General features: G+C 44.8%; 1 protein-coding gene across 1 annotated transcript; it reads right to left on the bottom strand.

Moving 5' to 3' along the window:
• Positions 1-73: 73 nt before the first annotated feature.
• Positions 74-26,655, bottom strand: LOC139310006 (zinc finger protein 420-like). The gene is made up of 9 exons (XM_070934184.1): positions 25,810-26,655; positions 22,943-23,057; positions 19,342-19,431; positions 17,498-18,273; positions 11,060-11,121; positions 9,550-9,589; positions 6,866-6,980; positions 5,852-5,974; positions 74-2,414 (listed from the first exon to the last, which is right to left on the bottom strand). The coding sequence occupies exons 1-9, from the start codon at positions 26,596-26,598 to the stop codon at positions 1,489-1,491; spliced, it is 3,036 nt and encodes a 1,011-aa protein (XP_070790285.1). The 5' UTR covers positions 26,599-26,655; the 3' UTR covers positions 74-1,488.
• Positions 26,656-27,990: the final 1,335 nt, after the last annotated feature.

The following is a 27,990-nucleotide window of genomic DNA, read 5'->3' as shown; positions in this document are numbered from 1 at the left end:
CTCATCGGTTGCCATAGATATATGACATACAACCTGGTAGGAAGAGACCAAAAAATATAGCATGCCCCCCGCCCCTTGTACAACCAACAAGCTTTTGACTTACCCACCCCCCCAAAAAAAAAGAGAGAGAGAGAGAGAAAATATGGATACTATGGAATCTCTCTGGGTTCGAAGAGATTTGGGGCATAACAGTCTCCTACCTACCTAGTCCCTGTGGATTATGGCTCTTAGAAGGCCATCATGAAGATCAGTGGTGGTTCACCCAGTGCGTCCCAGCACTGACATTGGGTGTTTTCGTGGACCAACTGGGAGAACAAGCTGTGAGATCAGATGGGCCAGGGATCTCAATCCAGCAGGGCACAGTTTAGGTTCTTACGATAACATTTCAACAGACGGCAGATTGATAGATACATTTGTTCGTTAAGATAGAATGCTCCTTCTCAGGGTGCTCTACTTCAGAGCATCCATGAGAAGGAGAGTTAAATCACCGACTGAACGAAGGAAGGCTCTTGGTCTTGATGGCAGGATGGCTGCCTCTGAAGGCCATCTTCTGGGAGACCTGAGGGCTTCCTTGGGCGAAGAAGATGGTCCAATCCAGCAGGTCATTGCTTAGATACTTATATACCTCTATAACAGGGGTGTCAAACTTGATTTCATTGAGGGCCGCATCAGGGTTGTGTTTGATCTCGGGGTGGGGGCAGGGGGTGCGTGGCCAGCTCGACATCACTTGTGTCAGGGGTGCCTGTGGTGGCCTGAGCGCTCTTGTCAGCAAAAATGGGCTCCCGAGCTCCATTTTCAGCTGCGACGGCTTCCTGCAACCTTCTGCCAGTGTAAACGGGGCTCGGGAGGCTGCCCACGGCCCTCGCGAGCTCCATTTTCGGCTGCGACAGCGTCCTGCAACCCTCTAGCAGCAAAAATGGAGCTCGGGAGGGCTGCAGGCACCGTTTTTGTTGGCAAAGGCATCACGGGCCAATTCTTTGCTGTTTCCAGATCTAAGTACCCCGCGGCCCGGATCTGGCCCCTGGGCCTCGAGTTTGACACCCCTTCTCTATAACATATAACACACTATCCTTGACTATAGTTATCTAATTCTGTTCGTCCATGTATGTAACAAATGAAGAGGTCTCAATGGTGCTTTTCCAAACGGCAACTGGACTTCCTTGTTGTTTTTTTCCCCCTTGGAAACGTTTCGCTTCTCATCCAAGAAGATTCAATTTTGAAGAATTTCCGTTCTGAAGCTTCTTGGATGAGAAGCGAAACGTTTTCAAGGAGGAAAAAAAAAAAAACCACCAAGAAAGTCCAGTTGTCTTTTGGACAAAAGCATCTTTGGGAAAACCACAACCTCCAAAGATGACAACGAAGAAGCTTCTGAAACATTATTTGACATGAAACGAGAGTCAGCTCTCTTTCCCATTTTTTTCCTCCTTCGCAGTTGAAGCTCATTGCAGAGTGGTCTCCCGTTGCGCCAAATGCCCTTTAAACCCCGGATCAGATGATTTCCGCGGCGTGGATCCTCTGATGTGAGACCAGCGAGTCGCCGCGCGAGAACTGTTTCCCGCAGACGGGACACTCGTACGGCTTCTCCCCGGTGTGGATGCGCTGATGCGACGTGAGGTTGCTGCTCTGGCTGAAGGCTCTCCCGCACTCCAGGCAGGTGTACGGCTTCTCCCCGGTGTGGGTCCTCTGGTGTAAAGTGAGGTGTGCGCTCCGGCTGAAACTCTTCCCGCACTCGAGGCACAGGTAGGGCTTCTCCCCTGTGTGCATTCTCAGGTGCGAGGCGAGGTTCCCGCTGAAACTGAACCTCTTGCCGCAATCCAGGCATTTGTACGGTTTGTCCCCCGTGTGAGTCCGTTCGTGGGACAGGAGATGCTTTCGACAAGTGAAGGTCTTCTCACACTGCAGGCAGCGATACCGGGCTTTGCGGGTGTGAATCTTCTGGTGCCTGGTGAGGTGGGTGCTCCGACGGAAGCTCTTGCCGCACTCAGCACAGGTGTGCGGCCTCTCGTTCGTGTGCTTGGCCTGTTTGTGTTGGGCGAGCTTGGCCTCGTCGCCGAAGCTCTTGCCGCAACGAAAACACTTGTACAGTTTCTCGGCCAGGTGGACCCTTTTATGGGAAATCAGCCGGGTGCTTCGGTAGAAGCCCTTGCCGCACTCCGAGCACTTGTACGGCTTCTCCCCCCGGTGAAGCTTTTGATGCAAAATCAGATAATCGCCGCGACTGAAGCTTTTCCCGCATTCGAAACATCGGAAGGGCTTCTCGCCCGTGTGAGTCCTCTGGTGCCTGGTGAGGTCCGACTTGCAACTGAAGGTCTTCCCACACAGGGCACACTTATTCGCACTCGTCCCTTCGGTGTTCGGATGCTCGAGTACCGTTACAGACACCTCTGCGGGCTCCTCCTTAATCTGGATGTTTTCTGCAGGAGAAAAAAAAAAAAGGAGTCTGGAAAAGGGTTGGGTTTTAGGCCCTGTCAGATAACCGGATTAAAAAGCCAACCCCCTACAGGCCAGGATTACTGTTAAAGTAACAGAATTCAATAAAGGACAATATTTGTAGCTCAGGATTGAAATGAGGGGCCCTTGGTGCCTCTGAGGTTGGTGGTTTTCTTGCAGATGTTTTGTTTTCATCATCCTAATGCAATCCTAAATTGCATTAACAGAGGGATACAATCAGGATCAAGTGAGGTACTAACACCGCTCTATAAACTAAGCCTTAGTAAGTCCACACCTAGAGTACTACATCCAGTTTTGATCACCACACTATGAAAAAGATGTTGAAACTCTAGAAAAAGTGCAGAGAAGAGCAACCAGGATGATTAGGGGACTGGAAGCTAAAACATACGATGAACGGTTGCAGGAACTGGGCACGGCTAGTCTAGTGAAGAGAAGGATCAGGGGAGACATAACAGTGTTCCAATATTTGAGGGGCTGCCACAGACAGGAAGGGGGTCAAGCTATTTTCCAAGCACCTGAAGGCCAGACAAGGAATAATGGATGGAAACTGAACAAGGAGAGGTTCAACCTGGAAATAAGGAGAAATTTTCTGACAGGGAGAGCAATCAACCAATGGAACAGAAGTTGCCTTCAGAAGTTGTGGGGGCTTCATCACTGGAGGCTTTCAAGAAGAGATCGGACTGCCATTTGTCAGAAATGGTGTAGGATCTCTTGCTTGGGCAGGGGAGGGGGGTGTTGAACTAATGACCTAGATCCATTCCCTTCCAACTCTGTTCATCTGTTAAATCCTTGAAGCACTGATGATGTTACCTAGCTGGGTAATGAAACGTCTAGAGAAAACAACCAAGCTCAGGGAGCACTCAATAACATAATCTGGCAAGTCTTGAGTGGGCTTCCCTCTCCCGCCTTTTATCTTTTTAAGAACTAGGGAGGGGCTTGCCCGAAACGTTTTCTCAAATTACTTTCTTGGCCAGGGGCTCATGTCCCTCTTATCTGACCACTGCCTCCTCCTCCTCCTCCTCCTTCTGTCCTTCAAGGCCATTTCCTCTATGGTAGTCCTTGAGTTACAACCAACCTAAAAAAGGGAATTAGGACCTGGATTCAAAGTTCTGACAGTTGGGTCCCCCTCCACAGTCACAGGGTCAAATTTCGGGCAATCGGTGACACGGCCGCATTTACAGTCCACACTCCCAGTTTTTGGCAAAACTGCGCCTATAGTGAACTGTTGGTTTGCTTAACGACTATGGTGTTTTGCTTAATGACTGTTACAGTCACTCTACAGCCAATCATTTGTTTAACAACCATTGCAAGAAAGGTAATAATATTGGGTTTGTCATGACTGTTATAACATATGACCATAATGGTCAGGCTCCATTACAGTTGTGAAGTTTCCGAAAGATGCCCTAATTAATTAATGAGCCATGAGCCGAACTTCAAAAGAAATACAGTCATTTATTAGGAGCACCATTTCGGCAATATTCGGATGCAGTTAGAACTAATCCCACGTAGATTTACGTTCCCCTATGACCCTGTCTCACCCCTCCTCTCTAGCCATGTCATAAATCACATTCTCCAATTAACCACTTTGGCTGGCTGTGAAATCCAACACCCTCCTTCTGATTGCAGTCAGGAAGAATGTATGGAATGCACTTCAGCTAGGGAAATCAATCAGCTCTATCAGTTCTCCCTCCCTCCTGCTCATGGCAACTTGAAAGCTTTGCAAGTTGACAACAGTCATATGTCGAGGACTACCTGTATATGAACTCCCCTTCACAGAAACTCTCAAGCAAAGATTTGATGGCTGGAACTGTAGGCACTGTAGGCACCTCATCCCACACCGTGATCAGTTTCACAGCCATTCTGAGTCGAGAACAAACCACACTGGTCTTAATCCAAGATACAATCCAGGCCACGATTGGAAGAATCCAACTATTATTGCTGAATATGGCATAGGGCCGTGATGGTGAACCTATGGCAGGTGTGCCACAAGTGGCACGCGGAGCCATTTCTGTAGGCACGCGAGCCGTCACCCTAGATCAGCTCCGCCGCGCATATGCGCGGGCCTTCTGCCAGCCAACTGATTTTTGAGTCTCTGCCACGCATGCGGGAGATGTATGCGCATGCCCATGCCACCCCTCCCCTCCCAGGAGTCTCCATGTGGCCTGTTTTAGATGCCAGGTAAGTACAGGGCTCACGTAGAGGCTCTGGGAGGGCGAAAAACAGGCCTACCGGAAGTCCAGAAATGGGCCATTTTCAGCTTCCGGAAGGCCTCCGAGAGGCCGTTTTTGCCCTCCTGGAAGCTCCAGGAAAGCCTCCAGAGCCTGTGGAGGGCGAAAAACAGGTCTACCAGAAGTCTGGAAACGGGTCATTTATTTTATTATTTTATTTTATTTTATTTTATTTTATTTTATTTTATTTTATTTTATTTTATTTTATTTTATTTTATTATTTTATTTTATTTTATTTTATTTTATTATTTTATTTTATTTTATTTTATTATTTTATTATTTTATTTTATTTATTATTTTATTTTATTTTATTTTATTTTATTTTATTTTATTTTATTTTATTATTTTATTTTATTTTATTTTATTTTATTTTATTTTATTTTATTTTATTTTATTTTATTTTATTATTATTTATTAATTCGATTTATATGCCGCCCTTCTCCGGAGACTCAGGGCGGCTTACAATGCATTAAGCAATGGCCTTCATACTTTTGTATATACCTGCTTAGTAGGGCTCTTGCCCCCCCCCCAAAGCGGTGTTCTTTTTTGTACAAAGTCAGCTTATTGCCCCCACAATCCGGGTCCTCATTTTACCTACCTCGGAAGGATGGAAGGCTGAGTCAACCTTGAGCTGGTGAGATTTGAACTTGCAGTAATTGCAGGCAGCGGGTGTTACTTAACAGCACTTTAGTCTGCTGCACCACCAAGGCTCTGGCCTCTGGAGGCTTCAGGGAGTCCTGCTAGGCCCAAAATGGGGCGCGGGGGGTTTGCGCGCATGCGCGGAAGGTGGGGGAGCGCGGGGGGGGGTCGCACATTCCTGCGCAGGGGGGCCATTGCATTAGGGGTGTGGACACACACGCACAATCACGCACTTTTGGCACCCGACATAAAAAAGATTCGCCATCACTGGCATAGGGTTTCCTGCCTAAGTAGGGGGTTGGACTAGAAGACCTCCAAGGTCCCTTCCAACTATCTCATCTCATCCCATCCCACCCCATTTCTATTATTTCTGTTTCTATTATTTCTATTTTTATACTACTCTGCTTGGCTTTTTCTGTTGAATCTTGCAGGCTCCAGAGCTAATTTTTCGAACTTGGACATGAGAATGAGTTCCCCGGGATAGAGAGCTGATCTCTTGGATATCCTCACAAGAGGGTAGATATTACACTCACCCACTTCCACTGGAGGAAAATTATTGTCTTGAGAACTTCCTGGTGAACGTTTCAGCTGATGCTGTGAAGTGAAGCTTTCAGGGAGGAAACCTCCCTCTGTGGCTGATCTTGCCATCCAGTCTTCTTCAGGAGGAAAAAAATGAAAAAAAATGAATGTAAAACATTTCAGGTTCATCTTTTCCTGAACGGTGTTAAGCATAATTAAAAATAATTAGGTAAACAACTTTCTAATCACTTTGGCGAAAGTCTAAAATTCCAATTGAATGCATTAGGGATGTCTGCATTGTGTTATCAAGGGAAATGGACCACGGAACTGTTGTGGCCCGTACACAGCCTGTGCGGATTGTAGCTGATTCAGACAGCGAGGAGGCTGGTGTGGTGCTGCGCCAGCAGCCTGTGCAGCTGGCACTCGAGTCAGACAATGAGGAGGCTGGAAAAGATGTGGTGCCAGAGGTGGAGATTCAGCCAGGGCCTTCAGAACCCCCAGAAGCTCCCTTAAGTGAAGAGAACGGAGAGGAGGAGCCTCTTCTCAATGCATGGGCGCACATAGCTGCCAAAAGGCAGGAGTGGCTCCTCAGGAGGAGGTCTCCTCGAGAGTAAGGCTTGGGGCTAATTGGCCACTCCCTTAGTCTATTTAAGGAGGACCGCTGACTGAAGCAATTTGCAGGGAACAACTTAGTTCACATACCTTCCTGTCTTGTCTTGCTTATCTTATCAGCTTCCTGCAAATTGCTGCTGGGCATTCTGCCAACCATAGTAAGCTTTCAGTTATTAGTCTTCGAATTCTTGGCGGCTGTTAATGCAGTTAATTAACAGCCGTTGTTGTAAAAGACTGGTTTATTTAGTAAACTAAGGTTTGAACAGACTTTATGTGTGCTGCGTTCTTTGGGGTCCGTAGCTGGGGCAGAACAGAAACCCACAAGGGAGCCAAGCTAAGCCTGGCCTAGAAAGGAATTTCAGGGACATTCAAGACCCCTCGGTTCTCCCACCCCAAATTGTGTTATTCCTCTTTACCTGACGGAAGGGCCTCTTCGCTGTCATCTTCCTCTTTGACGATGACACGCAGCAGCCCCAATTCAGAGTCCCAGAAAGACTGGGTGGCGTTGGAGCAATCTGGACTTCTGGACTCCTACAATGACAGAGAAATTCAGCCAGATCTAAAGACCTCAACCTGCCTTGCACCCTCCACTTAAACGCGGAATCGGGCAACTTAGTTTTGGGACCAGGCTAAATTTACCCTATGATTTTTGGCCACTGGGGGCTGCAAAAGACACAGGGGAGGATGCGATGATTTGGTGACGTATAGGTAGTCCTCGACTTACAACGGTTCATTTAATTACAATGGCACTGCAAAAAGTGACTTTATGACCATTTTTCACACTTAGGACCATGGTAGCTTCTCCAGAGTCACCTGATTTACATTTGGATGCTTTAGCCACTGACTCACATTTATGACACTTGCAGTGTCCCGGGATCACATTATCCCGTTTGTCCACCTTCTGACAAGCAAAGTCAACGGGGAAGCCAGATTCACTTAACAACCGTGTGACTAATTGAACCGCCACAATTATTCACTTAACAAATGTGGCAAGAAAAGTCATAACGTGGGGGCAGAACCCACTAGACAAATTTCTCGCTTAGCAATATACATTTTGGGCTCAATTTTGTGATCGTTAACAGGTAGATCGAGGACTACCTGTAATTGGAACGAGTGAGCAGAAGTTTTGGGGGGCGGTTTAGAGCGTGGAAGTGAAGCCAGGTCGGATCCAGCTATTGGATGGGGGCCCCTGGGAATCCAGAGCTGTGGGACGTGAAAAGAGATCGCAGAAGAAATCAATGAGAAACTCCCGCAAAACTGCCCAAATTCAGCCAGCAAAGTTGAGTTAAGAACCTATTTAGCATAAAAAAACAAAAACAAAAAAACAAAAAAAAACCAGGTAGATATTTTCAGATTTGCCACTGGGTGGCAACAACTGAGAGATCAGATTAGGACAGGGAAAACCCAACTTTACTTTCCATCTCGGCTACAGATTAGCATTTAGCATTAGCATTTATATTTACCATATTTTTCGGACTATAAGACACACCGGAGTATAAGACGCACCAAGATTTCGAAGAGGTAAACAAGAAAACAAGGAGCCTTGGTAGTACAGTGGTTTAATGCACCCTGTTATTAACACAGCTGCCTGCAATTTCTGTAGGTTCGAATCTTAGCAGGCTCAAGGTTGACTCAGCTTTCCATCCTTTCTAAGGTACGTTAAATGAGGACCCAGTTTGTGGGGGCAATAAGCTGACTTTGTATAAATATACAAAAGTATGAAGGCTATTGCTTAACGCATTGTAAGCCGCCCTGAGTCTCCGGAGAAATCAAATTAAAAAAAAAAAAAAAAAGTTTTGCCCTTCCCGGCCCCCAGGAGCACTCTGCAGGCCTCCCAAACCCTCTGTGCGTCCCGTTTTTCACAAAAACGGGGCATGCAGAGGGTTTGGGAGGCCTGCAGAGTGCTCCTGGGGACTGGGGAGGGCAAAAACGTCCTTGTTTTTGCGAAAAACGGGCCCATTTTTGGCCTCCCAAATCCCCCACGCGTCACATTTTTGCCCTCCCCAGCCCCCAGGAGCACTCTGCAGGCCTCCCAAACCCTCTGCAGGCCCTATTTTTGCAAAAAACGGGCCTGTTTTTGGCAGGGTTTCGGGACGCCAAAAATGGCTGTATTCGGTGTATAAGACGCACCAACATTTCCACCCTCTTTTAGGGGGGAAAAAGGTGTGTCTTATACTCCAAAAAGTATGGTGTATACCCAGTGGTGGGATTCAAGTAATTTAACAACCGATTCTCTGCCCTAATGATTTCTTCCAACAATTAGTTTGTCAAACTGCTCAGAAAGTTAACAACCGGTTCTCCCAAAGTAGTGAGAACTGCCTGAATCCCACCACTGAATATACCGCTTCACAGGTCTCTTTAAGCGGTTTACAGAGTCAGCCTATTGTCCCCAACAATCTGGGTCCTCTGTCAGGTTTCGAGGTCGTCTCAAATAAATTGCATTTCAAACAAAATCTTTGAAGTAAAACTCCCATTTATTAAGCACGACATTCTGAATCCGACTCCAATTGCAGCCAACACTGACTTCCAGACCCAAAACCCTCCCTTTCCGTTCCCCACTCCCCTGCACTCATTGGCCATCTTCCAAGTCACTCTACCCCTAATCTACTGCCCCAGCTCAAGGAATTTCCCCCCTCCCATCCCATCTCCTAGGGGATATTATCTCCAGGGAAAATAAGTAGGTGAAAAGTCAAACGTCCCTTTCCAGACGCCTCCGCCTCTCCTTCTTATGTCAGCACTAGAGTAAATGCAGCTTGAAGTGCTGACATCTTCATTTTACCGACCTCGGAAGGATGGAAGGCTGAGTCAGCTTTGAGCCTGGTGAGATTCGAGTTGCCAAATTGCAGGCAGCTGGCAGTCAGCAGAAGTAGCCTGCAGTCCTGGATTCTAACCACTGCGCCACCACAGCCCCAGATGCTCGGGGGGAGACGGGACTCTGGGCCACTCACGTTCAACCTAGCCTACCTCACAAGATTGTCGTGGGGGAGAAAACGGGAAGAGGGAGATTCTGCGTGGTGCCTTGAATAAACAAAGACTGATACTCAATGTTAAAAGTTAGGACTGAAGCTTAAAAGAGAAGCCAGGTGAATCTGATCATTACCATTTTGTGTTCTTTTGCCGATTCCTGAAATGCGGTTGGGCTGCAGTTCCCAATCGTCTTTCAGCTGGACTCCTGAATGCTTCACCTCCCACCAAGGTTGACTGGATTTATTTTTAAGCTTTGTGTATACGCCACTGCAACCTAGATGATGGAGTGGAAAGTTAGATTGTTAGAATGAAGTCTATAATAAGAATCATTTGCAAACTGACTTGTTTTATTTTTCTATCGTTCATGATGGAAAAAGGTAGAATGGTTGAATTGTGGAGTTGGAAGGGGCCACTAAGATCGTGTAAACCAGTGTTTCTCAACCTCCGCAATTTTAAGGTATGTGGACTTCAACTCCCAGAATTCCCCAACCAGCATGTCAAGCCAACCCTCTGTAACGGAGACGAAAATCAGTCAAACCATCCTCCAGTCCAGATCCTGTATACTATAGCCTCTTTTTAAAAACTTCCAGCAGTGGAGAACTCACAGAACTTCAAATAACACATATTAAGAACTTCAAATAACACTTACTTGTCCCAAAGGTGCTTTTTCAAGAGGCAACTGGTTTCTTTGTTTCTTTACTCGAACTAAAGAAGCTTCTTGGATGAGAAGCGAAACATCTTCAAAGAAAAACCAGAAAGTCTAGTTGCCTCTTGAAAAAAAAGGACCTTTGGGACAACCATGATCTGGATGACTGAGAATCTCCATAGACAACATTCGTGTTTTATTTCATTTATATCTCACTTCTTCAGGAGTTCAAGGCAGTCCACCTTCATTACTGTACATTTATCAATACTAAGCACTTTTAAGATGTGATCCATTGTTTCGATGACACATTTTTAGAAGGAGGATTGTTATTATTATCATTATCATTATCATTATCATTATTATTATTTATTGGACTTATATGCCGCCCTCTCTCCAAAGGACTCAGGGCGGCTCACGTCAGCGAAACAATCCCAATAAATACACATTAAAACATATTAAAACAAATTAAAACCAATTTAAAACCAATTTAAAACAGTAGACCCCATCAGTCCAGGCTAGGCCGTTTAAACAGCCATATGTCTTAAGCTCGTGGCTTAAAAGTTATATTGGTAGTCCAGTATTTTCCTTGTTTATTTTATGTACTGCTAGCTTCAGCTGGCTCCTGGCAGTTTGCAATTGTGTTAAAATTGGAACAATAAAATGACAGTACATTCAAAACAAAAACCACGTTGCTGGATAATCCTCCAGCATGCCCCGTGGAAAAACTCTCTCTCGTTTTTTTCCTGTGACACTGTTTTCCTATCTCAAAAGAGATACAGGGGTTTTCTATACAAATTCAGAATAAAAATGTCATCCAAAGGGAGTGAAAGAAAGCATCATTCCACAGAGAGGAAACCTGTCTGCAATGCTCAGAGCCTTGGTGGAGTTAGTCTAATAGCATCTTCTGAGAATAAAAGCAGTTTTTCTCTTAATCTTCTGCTATCTGTGAGAGATTTCAACTCCCAGAATGCTCTGCCGGGAGCACTTAAAATGCCACATTGCTGGATAAGGATCATGGGAGTTGAAGTCCAACAGGGGTACCTGTTGGGGAAAGTTGATCTGGGGAATAGGAAGAGCGAAGTTCAGGTTCATTTTTAGCCATCAAAATTGGACGGTTTGGGGCAACTCCTTCAGTTCAGCCTACCTCACAAGCACATTTTGGCAATACAACAAAAGGCAAACTTTTTGAGCTTTTGGGGAAAAGGTAAGATAAAAATCCATCCAAAAAGAAGATGATTTCCTCCCTCCTCCCAACTTGTTTCCTCTGCAGTACATGCTGAGGAGGCAGCCATTATTTTATTATTATGATCCTGATTTATCAATGGTTGCTTGTATGTACACTGAGAGCTTTTGCACCGGAGACAAATTCCTTGTCGCTCGGCCAATAAAGAATTCTCTTCTATTAAGAAGATCCCAGCTGCCATTGTAAACTCCTCTATGGCAGAAAACTAAGGTTGGGGATGCTAGCCTAGGTAGCTCAGGTAAATGAGCCACTTTGCATATTTCAGATACGAAGACAAAAAAGGCTGGTTAGACCATCCTGATGCAAAAAAACGGTGTTTGCAGATCATCTCAACTGATATTGGGCTTAATAGGGAGTGATTTGCAAACTCTCCTAAAGTTCGCATGCGATCTATATGGTAGTGAATTGAGCAAACTTAGTTAAACACACCATGGATTATCACAAGAGGTGCCAAAAAGCCTCAACAGGAGCACTGAAGACTTAGTGCTGCCATCTTACCATTATTAATGGTAAAATAAGTTGACCCTCTCTTCTTTGTGACAGCCCTTCAGATACTAGAATCATGTCCGTCTGTCCGTCTCCCCCAGTCCTTTTTTTCTTTAGACTAGCCAAACCCAAATCCTACAAACCGTTCTTCCTATGTTTTAGTCTCCAGGCCTTTTTTTATTATTATCTTAGTTGTTCTTCTTTGCACTTTTTCCAAAGTCTTCACATATTTAAATAAAAAATATTTAAATAAAAAATATTTACAGACCCCTCGCATCCTGGACATAAACTGTTTCAACTCCTACCCTCAAAACCACACCATAGAGCACTGCACACCGGAACAACTAGACACAACAACAGTTTTTTTCCCGAACGCCATCACTCTGCTAAACAAATAATTCCCTCAACACTGTCAAACTATTTACTAAGTCTGCACTACTGTTAATCTTCTCATTGTTCCTATCACCCATCTCCTTCCACTTATGACTGTATGACTGTAACCTTGTTGCTGGTATCCTTATGATTTATATTGACTGTTTCCTAATATGATTTGATTGCTTATTTGTTCCCTATGACTATCATTAAGTGTTGTACCTTATGATTCTTCACGAACGTATCTTTTCTTTTATGTACACCGAGAGCGTACGCACCAAAGACAAATTCCTTGTGTTTCCAATAACACTTGGCCAATAAAGAATCCTATCCTATCCTACCCTACCCTACCCTACCCTACCCTACCCTTACCTATCCCTATCATCCCTATCCCTATCCCTATCCCTATACTATTCTTCATTTGTAATCTGGGGACCAAAACAGAATGCAGTACAGAGAGTCCTCAACTTATAACCTGGAATTTATGCTGCTAAGCGAGGCATTCGCTCAGTGAGTTTTTGCCCCATTTTACCACCTATCTTGCCACCGCTGTTAAGTGAATCACTGCCGTCGTTAAAATTAGTAACAGGGCGCTGAAGCGAATCTGGCTTCTCCACTGACTTGGCTTGTCAGAAGGGGATCACATGAGCCCCGGGACACTGCAACCGTCATACAGGCAAGTCACTTGTGTCAAGCATGCAAATGTCAATCCCTTGAGCATGGGAAACGCTGCAATGGCCCGTAAGGGTGGGGTGGGGGTAGGGAAGTCACTTTTTACAGCGCTTTTTCTAACTTTGGACGGTCACTAAACGAACCGTTGTAAGTTCGAGGACTGCCTGTGTTCCAGGTGCGGCCTCACCAAGGCATGCACTTACACGTGTGCAGGCATGCAATTGCAGCCTTCCAACGCCCATCCTAATTCTTTCCCTCCCAGCGGATCCCCTCCTGTTTGGACCCGACGGCCGTCGCACTCACAGCGGACACTTGTGGGTGGGAAGGGCCGTCCCAAGAACCGTCCAAGAACCGGGCAGCGAGCGGGTCGAGGGAGACCGGACGGGTTGCAACGGGTCAGAGCCGGGACCAGCCGGACGGGCTCGTCGGACCCGAACGCGAATGGTGTATAATATATGAACAGGGTGGAATGGGGGAAGTCGGGGGGGGGTGTTACTTCTCTAGGCTCTTCCCGGGGCGGCTCTTCCTTCCTCCTTCCCTCCCTCCCTCGGCTGTCACCTGGCGCGCGCGCCTTAGCCCTCCGGCTCCGCGCGGAGAAACAGGAAAAGGTCCTTCTCTCTCTTTTTCCCCGAGGGTGTGCGCGCGCTCGCTCCCCAGCCCCCGCCCCCCGGCGCCCCACAGACATAGAAACACACACACATATACAAACCGCCGCCGTCTATTCTAGGCAGCCGAACTCGTCTGCTTTTCATGCCCTTCAAACCCGCCCCTTTTCCCGGGAGAAGCGTGGACGGGCTTGGGATCATGGCGGTCGCCCTCCTCCCCCACCCCGCGCTTGAGCCCGGAGGGGGGTGGGAGGAGAAGGGAGGGGTTTGGAGCTCTGCAGCCCTCAGGAAACGGAGCGGAGCCGCCGCAAAAGAAGGCGCTTTTCCTTCAGAAGCGGGGACTTGGGGGGACGGTGTCAAGGAGAGAAGCCATATAGAGCAATAGGGGTGGGGAACGATGGCCCCTTTAATGACTTGTGGACTTCAACTCCCAGAATTCCTGAGCCAGCCATGCTTATGAGCCACACTGGTTCAGGAATTCTGGGAGTTGAAGTCCACAAGTCATTAAAGGGGCCATTGTGCTGGCTCAGGAATTCAACATTTACCATCAGATTACAGCTGGAAGGGACCTTGGAGGTCTTCTAGTCTAGTCCAATCCCCTGGTCAAGCAGGAAGCCCTGAGAGTTGGCTGTCTACTCTCTTTGAAAGTCTCCAATGATGGAGCACCCACAACTTCTGGAGGCAACTCACGCCATTGGTTAATTGTTCTCACTCCTTAATTCCTGGTTGCTTCTCTCTCTTTTTTAAAAAAAATAATAATTATTTTTTCTTTAAAAAACAAGAACAGAAACACACACAAAACATAAATTTCCATTTTACAATAGTTTCATATCGGTCTTCTTTTAAAATTCACCATTTTCCCCTCCCCATCTTTACATATATTTGTGGTTCCCTTGTATATATTTCTTTATCTGTTATACATATTATTGTATTGCTTCTCTCCTTTGATGGAGAGAAGCCCCTTTGATGGCCTGCATGCTAAAATAAAGCCAGGTCATGACACACACTTGAAAGTAAATCAGGAAGCCTGTAATTGCGGAGTGTGTCTGGCAAGAACAAAGAATGCTTATCTACCGGAAATATGCCATGTGTAAATCTTGTAACAATTCTGGGTAGTTAGAAAGCTGATAAAAGTAACAAGTTAGACAACTTGCAGGCCTCAGCTAAAAATTAGGAATACAGATGGCCTGCAGCCAATAAAATGTGTATTAGAGAACTCTTGGGGCATTCATTAGCCAAGGCTTAGGACAGTGATGGCTAACCTTTTTGCCGTTGTGTGCCAAAAACGGGGGGAGTATGGAGGGGTCATGTGTGTGCGTGCCCACACACATAATTCAATGCGCCACGCCCCCCCTGTGCATGCGTGTGTGATCCCCCCCACTCCCCTCACTTTTGGTACGTGATAGCATGGTGGGCCCAATGCGCCCGGTAGGCCCGTTTTTCACCCTGCCCAGGCTCCAGAGGCTTTCTTGGCCTTCCCCACACCCCCATAGACCCTCTGGAGCTGAGCTAGGGCAACGCTCACGTGCCCACTGATATGGCTCCACGTGCCACCTGTGGCACACGTGCCATAGGTTCGCCATCATGGGCTTAGGAATAGGGACAGCTAGAGACCAATAGAACAAATTGTAGAATTATTATTAAAATGTTTATTAGATGATATTTCTTATTATCTCGCCTTGTCCCACCTTTTCTTTTAGTGAAAATGCGCACCCGCCCTCTGGAACGAGCTACCTCCCGGAATACGGCTGATTCCGGATCTCCGCACTTTCCGTAAGGCCCTGAAGACGTTTTTATTTCAGCAAGCCGGCCTGGCCTGAATAGGTTTTATGGGTTAGTTTTTTAATTGTATTGCTAGGGGTTTTAAATTGGGGCGGCTGTTTAATTTATTTTTAATTATTTTAACTTTTATATTGTATGTTATTTTAATTCTCGGCTGTTCACCGCCCTGAGTCCCTTTGGGGAGAAGGGCGGGATATAAATTTAATAATAAATAAATAAATAAATAAATCTTTCTTAATCCTTTGTTCTTGGTTCTTGGCATTTTGGCCAGGAGCCCTTTTCCTTGGAGTACTCCAATAAAAAGCAGTAAGAAAACCTGCACCTTGTGTCTGGCGTCCATCATTGGCTTCGGCACCAGGCTCTGACCCGAATTGGGGACAACACTCGATTAGTTTCCACCCATTGCTTTTTGTCCTGACTTCTGGTGCTTTGGAAAATAAATTGATCTCCCTCCTCTTCGTGAAAGCCCCATAAATATTGGAATACAGCTATCGTGTCCCCACTAGTCCTTCTTCTCTCTAGATTGGCCATACCCAATTCCCACAACCGTTCTTCAGATGTTTTAGTCTCCAGGTCTTTAATCATCCTAGTTGCTCTTTTCTGCACTTTTTCCAAAGTCTCAACATCTTTGTAATGTTGGGAGCAAAACTGGATGCAGTATTCCAGGTGTGGCCTTAATTAAGGATTTATAAAAGTAAATAGAATAGGAATAGGAACAGAATAAGCTGGAACCTTGGAGGTCTTCTACTGGTACTTTTATACAGTTTGAAGGAGTCTGGAAAGCTGCTGCTGCTGAGAGAGTGATGTAATTTGTTAAGTGAGTTTTTCCCCATTTTACGACTTTCGTAAAATTTGTTAATTTATTAGGTGAATCCCTGCAGTCCTTAAATTAGTAACCTAGTTGTTAAGTGAACCTGGCTTCCCTGTTTGCTTGTCAGGAGGTCACAAAAGGGGATTGTATGAATCTGGGACACTGCAACCGTCATAAAGGTTAGTCAGTTGTCAAGCATCCAAATGTGAACCACATGTCCGTGGGGATGCTGCAAAGAAGTGTGAAAAACACTAATAAATCCATTTTTTCAGTGCTGTTGTAACTTCGAACGGTCACTAAATGAACTGTTGCAAGTCGAGGAGTACCTGTATTGTTGAGTGCATTGCTAGATTTCATTCATAAGTAAATAAATAAACAAGAGATGTAATAGCTAGTCATGGTAAGATATATGAGTAAAAGGAAGTACAGGAGGAGTAGCAGCAGATTTGGGGAAAACTCATATTGTAGTTTGCGGAAGTATAACCAGGCAAATGGAGACCTTAAAAAAATCCTTAGGGGAAAGCCCCTGCTTTAACCAGCCCCCGAAGACTTATTGTCTGTGGCCACAACAGACTTGCGGTCTGTTGCACAGAAAGAACGGCAGGAAGTAAAAGTGGGCCATCGGTGGCTGGCTGGCAAGTTTACAAGAAATACCTAGAATTTCTGTTGCAACGTAACGTACATGCTGTGTACTTTGTACACACACACATACACACAGCCAGCACACTGCTAGCTTACTCTAGATTTATTAAATTTACTAGCTGAATATCCATGCTCCGCTACCAAACTATGTGATCGAGCTTTACTGGCTGAGGAATTCTGGGAGTTGAAGTCCACGCATCTTAAAGTTGCTAAGGTTGAGAAACACTGACACACATGTTTCCAGGCCAGGCCAGCCTTCTACTGCACAAGCATACATTGGCTACGACGAGCAAGATTTCTCTGAAAAGTCTTTTTTATTACCATCCAAGCATTTACACAACTTTATTAAGATGGAGAAGTGGGAGCTGCATTCGCTCACTGTCTTAAAAAAAAAAAAAAAAAAGTTCGACTTGTTATTTCTCAGGGGATTCTTTGATGAGAGAAAAAAACAACTGCCCTCAGATTTAAACGATATCATATTCAAGGCGCTGTCCCAGTCCTGCCAATTTAGGAATGTGCTCCCCAACCCCACCTCATGCTCCTGAAAAACCGTGTCCCTTTTATTTTGAAAAAGATTTGGGCATCGCCTCTTGCTTTTGTGAGCGTCGCTTGGGGTTTGCCCGTCTCCGTGCATGCGCAAGGCCCTCTGCACACACGCAGAGCCTCGAAAAAGTGGAAAAATGGGACGTCATGACGTCCGTGCGGCTGGGGGGGGCATCCCGCAGTCACCCCTACCGGTTTGCCCGAACCGGATAGAACCAGCTAAATACCACCACTGGGTTTGCCGCCCCCTGTGAAAAATTCTCAAGCGCTGAAGAGGACTTGATTGATCACAAAAGCCTTTGCTACCGTCTGATTCCCGCCTTGCTCTTTCCCCGCGTGGATTTTCTGATGGGTAGCCAGGCAGTCACCCCGACTGAAGCTCTTCCCGCATTCAGGGCACTGATAGGGTTTTACCCCCGTGTGAAGCCGCTGATGCCGGATCAGGTCCGAGTTCTGACTGAAGCTTTTCTCGCACTCGGAACACTTGTAGGGTTTCTCCCGGGTGTGGATCCGCTGATGCCTGACGAGACTCGAATGGGCGCTTAAGCTTAGGCCGCAGTCGGAGCAGCTGAAGGGCTTCTGACCCGTGTGCATCCTGAGGTGCATATCCAAGATGGACTTGCGAAGGAAAGTCTTGCCGCAGTTGGAGCAGTCGTAGAGCTTCTCCAGCCGGTGGACTCTCTGGTGCGACGTAAGGTTCGCTTTGTGACCGAAGCCCTTGCCGCAGTCCGAGCATTTATGGGGCAGTTCTCGGCTATGGAGTCTTGGATGGAGGGGGACCCCCTTCCCGAAAGCTGAGTTTTTACTGGGTCTCTCCTCTGGGATAACAACGAGGCACCGGTTTTTCCTCTTCTTCCGCTGCTTTTCCTGAGGAACTGAGATCTCGTCCACATCAGTGGTCCGATCTGACAGAGATTTATCCTTTTCTCCGGCCTGATCAACTTCCTGCATCTGTGAACTATCCGGATTCCAGGCGATTTCTCTCAGAGCTTCACATCTGGCTCTTTCTAACCCTTTACGTGTTTCATCTCCATCTTCCTTCTTGGAGACACTTTCTGGAGCAGGGAGAGAGACACCAAAATGAAATACAAGTAGTTCTTGACTTACAACAGTTCAGTTACTGACCATCAGAGGAGGACGTCAGATTCACTTAACAACCATATAACTAACTGAATAACTGCCATGATTTCCTTACATACATAAGACTCCTTAGAACTAAATAGAGAATGGTCCCAGTAAATTGAACATTTCTGATTTAACATTTAGTGTTTCACCTTGTAACAGAATGACGTTCAAAATGTGTATGTATGTACCATATTATGTATGTATGTATGTGTATGTATCACTAAATATTAAATCAGAAATATTCAATTCCCCAAGACCATTCTACATTTAGTTCTAAGGAGACAATGTGTATAGGCAAAACCTCTTTTTGATTCCTGGGGATTTCATGGACATATCCAAAACTCTTTTAATTTTCCAATCTAATCAGCAGACCTGTGATTTCTTGGTGGTCTCCCATCCATGAGCAATCCTGCTTAACTCCAAACTCCAATCCCAAGACAAAAAAATACAGGATTTTCAGAGTGATTAGAATATTCTGTCAGGTTTTTTTTCCTATTGTGAGCCTGCTTAGTTTTTCAAGTAGTCCCTGCTTTAAGAAAAGGAGTGATAAAGAAGGATTTTTAAGACCCAGAGTCTAGTGGGAATTCACAGGAATTCACACCTTTCCTGATTGATTAAACCCAGCTCAAATTTTCTTACCTAAGTTAAACATTGATTCTGGTTGTGAATTACTAATAAACGTATCTTCCATGAATCAGTCTAATCTCATTTTATATTCTGCATCTTAGAGCGTATCATAATACCCGTGGCAGTGTTTAACGAAGAGTTTTATTATGAGTTTTATTATTTTTCTAACATCCTATTTTGGTCTGCATTTAATCTCCTGCCACATGGCTTCTTGCATAACCATGAGATTTCAAATTACGAGGGGTTACAAAATCTATAATTTTACATACATATTCAGGGGCATCCGACTCTAACGTGAACAAAACCCCCAACTCACTTTTTTAAATCTCACAGCAATTCAAAATTGCTAAAGAAGGCAGATGTCCATTTACCTAGAGGTGTTCCTTCTTCTGAACTCTGAAAAAATGTCTTGTTTTTCTCTCCCAGCCAAGAGACATCACTTTGGGGTAACAGTGGACTTTCTGCAGATGACAAAAAAGCAATACAGATATATGAGTGAATTTCTACATTTCTAATGGTAGACAAGTATTTCAGTCCTTAAGAAGAAGAATCTGTTGACCTCACCTGTCCTGTTAATCTAAGCTCAGAATGGCCATTGAGTAATGCCTATGATAGCAATAGCACTTAGACTTATATACCGCTTCATAGTGCTTGTTACAGCCCTCTCTAAGCTTTACAAAGTCAGCATATTGCTCCCAACAATCTGGGTCCTCATTTTACCCACCTCGGAAGGATAGAAGGCTGAGTCAACCTTGAGCGGGTCAGGAATCGAACTGCCAAACTGCAGCTAGCAGTCAGCTGAAGTAGTCTGCAGTGCTGCACTCTAACCACTGCGCCACCTTGGCTATGAGCTACGGACACAAATACCGTTAATGATTAGTGGAAACTAATCAAGGAGAGAAGCAACTTAGAACTAAGGAGAAATTTCCTGACAGTGAGAACAATTAATCAGTGGAACAACTTGCCTGCAGAAGTTGTGAATTCTCCAACACTGGAAATTTTTCAGAAGAGATTGGATAACCATTTGTCTGAAGTGGTGTAGGGTTTCCTGCCTAAGCAGGGGGTTGGACTAGAAGATCTCCAAGGTCCCTTCCAACTGTTCTATTCTTTTTTTCTTTTCTTTTCTTTTCTTTTCTTTTCTTTTCTTTTCTATTCTATTCTAATACAATACAATACAATACAATACAATACAATACAATACAATACAATACAATACAATACAATACAATACAATACATCACATCACATCTATGGAAATTCTCAGTCATCCAGGTCATGGTTGTCCCAAAGGTGCTTTTTTTCAAGAGGCAGCTGGTTTTTTTTCTTTGAAGAAGTTTCGCTTCTCATCCAGGAAGCTTCTTCAACTCTGACTGGATGGTGGGGAATGGAATTCAATCAGAGCTGAAGAAGCTTCTGGAACGAGAAGCGAAACATCTTTTAAAAAAAAAAAAGAAAGTCCAGATGCCTCTTGAAAAAACACCTTTGGGACTGTCATTAATGATACTGTCTCTTAGGAAACCTGTAGCAGCAGGCAACTGACTTTGCCAAAGAGCTAGACTAGATGTCCTTTTTAGTTCCCACACAGTATCTCTACAATGGTTTGCTTGGAGGACTTGTGTATTTATTCCTTGAAGTCCCAGGGTCTCTCTCATGAGAAATGGATTCATTTTCTCTCAAAGGTGGCCTTGAGGTTGACACCCCCGGTCTCCGGTTTATTCCACGTTAGCTTCTTACAACCAGCCCTCACACTTATGTCCATCGCAGCACTCCCACAGTCACGTGATCAAAATCCAATCGCTTGACAACCAGTATGGATCTAGGATGGTTGCAGAATCCAGGGATCACATGATCACCATTTGACCCCTTTTACACCCACTTTCACACCCACTTTTATAGTCTGCTTCAGTTGGGAGGAGATTTCAAAGTATTTCTAGCAGGACTACCAGATTCTGTAACAGCTTTGTTCCCTATGCCCTCCGTCTGGTAAACTCGCAAGATTCGTTTCGCTTGCGTGTACAAGTGTACATCCAAACTAGACTGTGTTGTTTCTCTGTGTTATATAATACCTGTGGGTATATGGATAATTTTGTATTTATTTATTTATTCTGTCATGTATGTATGTAGTGTATATTGGAAGTGGTGGCCCTTTTGAGAGATGTGTGCAATAAAATTTCATTTTAATGTATGCTGATTAGGGTACATTTAATGTGACAATAAAGTTAGTCTTAAGTCTAAGTTTTGTGACCTTTCCAGCCAGCTTCCAACAAGTAAAGTCAATGTGGTTAAGCCAGACTTGCTTAACAACTACGATTCACTTATAATATACTGCTCAAAAAAATAAAGGGAACACAAGCAGAAGACATCCGAGATCTGAATGAATGAAATAGCCTTATTAAATACTTTGTTCTTTACATACAGTATTTTATAACACTGCTCAAACAACTAAAGGGAACACAAAACTACTGTATGTAATGAACAAAGTATTTAATAAGGCTATTTCATTTCATTCAGATGTCTTCTGCTTGTATTCCCTTTATTTTTTTGAGCAGTGTATAATATAATAACAGAGTTGGAAGGGACATTGGAGGTCTTCTAGTCCAACCCCCTGCTTAGGCAAGAAATCCTATACCATTTCAGGCAAATGGTTATCCAACATCTTCTTAAAAACTTCCAGTGTTGGAGCATTCACAACTTCTGGAGGCAACTTGTTCCACTGATTAATTGTTCTCACTGTCAGGAAATTTCTCCTTAGTTCTAAGTTGCTTCTCTCCTTGATTAGTTTCCACCCATTGCTTCTTGTCCTGTCCTCAGGTGCTTTGTAGAATAGCTTGACTCCCTCTTCTTTGTGGCAGCCCCTGAGATATTAAATTAAATTAATTAATTAAGATACTTACTGGTAATTGCAGTGATTTATTTTAACAACCGTAGCAAAAAAAAAAAAAAAAGAGGTCATGATTCACTTAACAACTGGTTTGCTTGCTTGCTGGTCTGATTGAGGTCATAAATGGAGGGAAACCTGTAAAAGGGAGCCTTTCTGCAAGTTTGCTTTGGGAATGGGGAAAGCAAATGAGGTCACAGAAGAATTGCAAACACTGCACCTCCTGAATGCTGAGCCTGGGTGCAAATTAAATAGGCACCGTGGGGAACCCAGAGAAGAATCTTGGAGTCTTAGTGGACAACCAATTAAATATAAGCCAGCAGTGTGCAGCAACAGTCAAAAAAGCCAATGCAATCCTAAACTGCATTAACAGAGGGATACAATGAAGATCAAGGTCTGGGGAAAGCTTGGATGAGGGCTCTGTGTAGGAGGCAGATATGGGGCCAGGGCCATCTGGGAGGTATGTGCTGCCTCCAGAGCCTCCAGAGTCAGACATCAAAGAGGCAGAGGAACAGGAGGAGCCTGTTCCCAGTGTGCACATGTGCAGAGCTGCCAGAAGGCAAGAACAGTTAAAACAAAAGGGACGACTCGGGAGTAAGGGTTGGAGATGATTGACCCCTCCCATAAGACATAAAGGAAGAGCAAAGGCACGTGGGCACTTTGCAGGAAGCAACATTGTAGATGGTGTCGGTTTGTACTTTGAAGCTCCATTTTTGACTCTGTGTTTCCATGTGGCCTTGCTAAGATAATTACCAATTAGGTCTTTGGCAGCGTGTCAAAGAAGATAAAGGTGGGTGTTTACCAGCCTTATCCGAAGGACTGTGGCAGACTTCTGTTGGACTATTTATAAACTCTTGGTGATTCAGCACGTGCTGTGAATGAAAGGAATTCAGCCATTAAAAAAAAAAAAGGGGGGTTTGGGGACTAATTATGTGCTTTTTACGATATCAGGAAGCCTAGGTCAGAACAGTGATTTTCAGGAAAAGAGAAGTTCTCCAGCTTTCTTACGGGAGAGAAGGAATCACAGAGTGCTAACGACCCTCCATAGATCGGAGAACTGGGATCCTCTTTACCTAACACAGCATCCTCCTTACCTAACAAAGTGGCCTGTCCATCACTGCCTTCCAGCGTTGATTCGACATAGAGGGATCTCTGTCCGGGCTCAGCCGGAGTCCAGGAGTAAACAGCCTGGGCTTCCTCCAAGATGTCCTATGAGATCCATAAAAAAAGAAACAAGTCACAGATGGCATTAAATAGTACAATCTGATCCTTTTCCATGCTTGGTACTTGGAACTCCACCAAACTAGAAACTAGAAAGGAGGTGTTTGCTGAACCCTAGAGATCTTCTTTGGAAGATCAGGTGAAATTCTGCAAAAGCTTAGTTCATGGATCTACATGTATTAAGGTTGTTGCTTTTCCAGGAAAAGACATAGCTCCTTTAAAGGGTCGTAGATCCCGTATTTTTCCATGTATAAGACACTCCCCTCCCCATGTATAGAATGCTCTCCCCCAACTTTTCTTACCCCAAATTCAGAAATCAATATTTTAAATATGAAATAGAAGGCATTTATTTTGCAGAGTAAGTCATTCGCTTACCGGTACCGGCATTTATTTATTTTTTTTGTTTTCTGACATTTTTATGGGTTCGGAATGCTCAAACATTACCGCTCCCTGTCGCATTTGGCTACACGCTCTCCACAGCATCAGCTGCACTGGGGGAATTCAAATTTTTTTACTATCAGTTCCGTGGGCGTGGCTTGGTGGGCATGGTGTGGCTTGGTAGGTGTGGCTTGGTGGGCGTGGCAGGGGAAGGATACTGCAAAATCTCCATTCCCATCCCACTCCGGGGGAAGGATACTGCAAAATCTCCATTCCCATCCCACTCCGGGGGAAGGATACTGCAAAATCCCCATTCCCTCCCCACTCCAGGGGAAGGATATTGCAAAATCCCCATAGAAGTGCTGGTCTTCCGTTTTCCTGCGTGAGCATGCGCACCAGCCAGCTGATCATCACGTGCGCATGCTCGCCAGAAACCCGGAAGGGTAGCTGGCTGAAACCGGAAGTTCAGTAACTGAAACCGGAAGTTCATTTTCAGTCGCACGCATGCGCCCTGGGCAGCTCCTCTTCCGGGTTGTGGCCCAGACGAGCGCACATGCTCCCTTTTTGGCACTCGGTGCCAAAAAATGTTCGCCATCACTGGTCTATGGTCATTAAGCAAATCACCTATGGTTATTAAGTGCGATGTGAACATGACTTGCGACTTCCTCTTGGCTTCCCCAGTAACTTTGCTTGTGGGAACCCAACAGAGAAGATTATAAATGTCAGTCATCTGACTGTGGGATACCGTGAGCATTGTAAATAAGCGCTGGTTGCCAAGTGCCAGAATTGAGATCACATGACCATGGGAACACTACAAAAGCTACACCGATTGTAAGATTCCTTATTCAGCGTTGCTGTAGCTTTGGAAGTCTCTGAGTGAGTGGTCAGTAAGGGAGGATTAGCTGTGCAAACAACCCTTTGGGATTTTATGGACCATCAGTCTGGATGTCTATGGAGATTCTCAGTCATCCAAGTCATGGTTGTCCCAAAGGTGTTTTTTTTCCAAAAGACAACTGAGCTTTCTTGTTTTTCCTTGAAGATGTTTCACTACTTATCCAAGAAGCTTCTTCAATTCTGACAGGATGAATGAGAAGCGAAACGTCTTCAAGGAAAAAGAAGAAAACTAGTTGCCTTCAGAAAAAGCAGGATCGGAATTTGGCACCCTCCAGATGTGGGAACTCAGCTGCCATCATCCAGACTCCCTCCCGACTCCCTCCCTCCCTCTCTCTCTCTCCAATTTATATGGCTGCCCAGCTTTCTCTGGGTGGCAAAAGATAAAAACATTAAATCAATTACATCAAATTCACTGAGGCTCAGTAAAATCAGAATGCCATTTATCACATCATAAATCAGGGTGGATTTGATTTAAATCCAGTTGATTTAAATCACAATTTAAATCATGATTTAAATCACTAGTAAAAAGGCTTGATTTAAATCAACTCGAGCAACTGTCATCTCTGCTACTCCTTTGACCCACTGTTGACTCACCGATAGTCCCAGTGTTGCAGAATATACAGCCTCATGCTACATAACTAAGCTCCATTTCATGCTGAATAAACTAAATTATTGATGTATCTTAAATAGAAAACTATCTTACGATATTTTTACCCCAAAAGTTTTTTATTAAAATAAATTTGATAAAAATAAAAAAAATCCGATTTAAATAAAAAAAAATCTGATTTTTTTTATTTTTTAAAAAAAATCATTGATTTTTATCCACCCTGTCATAAATCCATATCAGATCCCCAATACTAGCATTCCTAACTCCAGTATTTGGGAGCAAAAGCCAGAATGTCCTGGCCAGGAGTCAAGGATGACGGGAGAAATAATCCAACACGTCAGAAAAGACCACAAGTTGTCCATGTTTATTACAGACTTGAAGGCCCTGCAGTCAGAATCTAAATTCACAGTGGTTCCAAATTACAAGTAATCCTTGTTTACCCACTGTCTTCTTTAGTGACTGTTTGCAGTTGCAATAGTATCTAAATTTTTTTTATGACCAATCCTTGCATGGATCACCTTCACAGGTCTATCAAAGAAAGGAAAGCTAAAATCGGATTGCAATCTCACTTGTGGTTTCATTTAGTGACGGCTTCACTTAACAACCAAGTCTCCAGTTGGTAAATGGGGACTATCTTTCAATCTGCATTTGATGCTGATGAAAAGATGGCTTGGTTCAAGACTTTAAATGGCTATATTTTTAAATATACCAATACATAAACACCGCCACTTGGTTTGTACTACGACTGAGTGCATTGATAGAAAATGCAAAATCCGAACTCTTGTCCTGCTTCAAAGCCGAAGCATCTCTTTGCAGACCCCACAGTTTTGTGGAAGAGCACAGCCCACAGGTTCAACTCACCTGCTTTTCCTTCCTCGGAGCCTCTCGCTGCCTTAAGAGGAAATCCTCCACCAGGGCCACGGCCTCGGCACAGGTCTCCATGCCGCATTCACACACCCAGCTCTGCATTTCCGGGGGAAGGATAGCCAGAAATTGTTCCAAGACTAGCAATTCCACAATCTGTTCTTTGCTGTTCTTCTCGGTCTTCAGCCACTGGCGACAGAGGTCCCGTAGCTGGGCATAGACGGCCCTTGGCCCGTCGGCCTGCCAGTAGCCAAACTGCCGGAAGCGCCGGCGAATCTTCTCTCTGCTCAGAGCATCCCCTCGCAAGATGGCCGTCTTCACTTTCCCATAATCCTCTCGGTCTTCAGCTTCCAGCTTATCGAAGGCCTGCCTGGCTTCTCCATTGAGGGCGGGCAAGAGCCAGGTTACCCATTGCTCCCTGGGCCAGTGACAGGCCTTGGCCACTTGCTCAAAGGAGCCCAGGAAGGTCTTGGCGTCTTCCCACAAGGAAGGGTCCTCTGGGAAATGGGTCATTCCCCAGCCCGAGTGAGAGGACTCCATTGTCCTCAACAATGTCTTCCATTGGACTTCCCAGTGCTGGGTTAGATCCTCTTCTGATTCTCCCTTCACCTGAGGTAGGATGGCCTGTCCAAATGATCTTCCTGTATCTCCATCCAGAGATTTGCCTGGTCCTCTGAAGTCCACTCTGGTCTTGCAATCTACAATAACTCCGTGAAGGATTTCTCCGGCTGGTTTGGACGGTTCTCCTGGCAGACAACTAAGAGTTCCTTCTTCTTCCATTTTCATCCTTGGAGATCTTCACCAAGATGGCGGCACACGGCAGAACATTCAGAGACAAAGGACAACAACCTGGGAGGGACACGAGGAAGAGAGTCCCAAAAAAGTTTGGCACAATGATTAAAAATAAACTTAAATAAATTTTGTTGGCAAAATTATAAAGCTGTATTATTAAATTTACAGAGCCTATTAAAAAAAACTATGCATAGTTATTCAAAGAACCCCCAACTCCTCCTTGCTTCAAACATGAAATTAGGTATCGCACGTATAAATTGAAAAGTGGCTATGATGAAAATTAATGTGCTTATTTATAATTTTGCAAAGGCACTGCTTCTTATCACCTGGTACCGGGCTGGATATATCTGCAAAGACAGGAAGAAACAGGTTTTGCTGTCCAGATACAGCTCAACCTTGGGAATTTAAAGAAGTCTGGCTTTCAGCTCCCAGAATTCCCCAGCCATTCTGCACATGCATGTCGATTTGAGGAATTCTGGGAGTTGAAGTCCACCCAGCTTAAATTTTCCAAGCTTGAGAAACACCGGCCTCAAACAGTTTCCAGCTAAGCCCCGAAGCTTGTGAAATTTACACAGTGAGCAGGACAAAGAAAATGGATGCCTTTGCATGATGGATGTGGAGAGGATTAGGACCAGCACCACGGATTGCAAGAACAGCCCATCAGTCTTAGTTTCAAAGGAAGCAGGGAATCATATATTTTGGGTATGTCAATCAACCAGGGGTGAAATCCAGAAGGTTCTGGAGAACCGGTAGCGGAAATTTTGAGTAGTTCAGAGAACTGGCAAATACCATCTCTGGCTGGCCCCAGAGTGGGGTGTGAATGGAGATTTTGCAGTATCCTTCCCCTGGAGTAGGGTGGGAATGGAGATTTTGCAATATCCTTCCCCCTGGAGTGGGGTGGGAATGGAGATTTTGCAGTATCCTTCCCCTGTCCACCAAGCCACACCACACCCACCAAGCCACGCCCATAGAACCGGTAGTAAAATAATTTGGATTTCACCCCTGGACCAAACTCCAACCAAGCCACCCAATTTTGGCCATAGTTGATTGAGGGTGGAAGGAGAGGAAGCCATGGTGTGGACAGCTGGAAACGGGATCCAAGAAAATACGGACTCCCTTTGGAAGAGCCACAAGTGATTTCCACAGGCAGTCAAGGTGACCTGCGCCCGATCCTAACTTGATAGCCCTGCAGCTTGGAAACGCTGCAAAGCCTCACAGGATCCAGTGCCTAATCTATCTATCTATCTATCTATCTATCTATCTATCTATCTATCTATCTATCTATCTACCTACCTACCTACCCACCCACCCACCCATCCCTATCATCTATCTATCTATCTATCTATCTATCTATCTATCTATCTATCTATCTATCCATCTCTATCA

This window comes from Pituophis catenifer, unplaced genomic scaffold, assembly GCF_029215685.1.
Source record: "Pituophis catenifer annectens isolate HBS135680 unplaced genomic scaffold, rPitCat1.0.hap2 SCAF_2, whole genome shotgun sequence".
NCBI classification, from domain to species: Eukaryota; Metazoa; Chordata; class Lepidosauria; order Squamata; family Colubridae; genus Pituophis; species Pituophis catenifer.
This window is presented reverse-complemented; position numbering and strand designations above follow the sequence as displayed.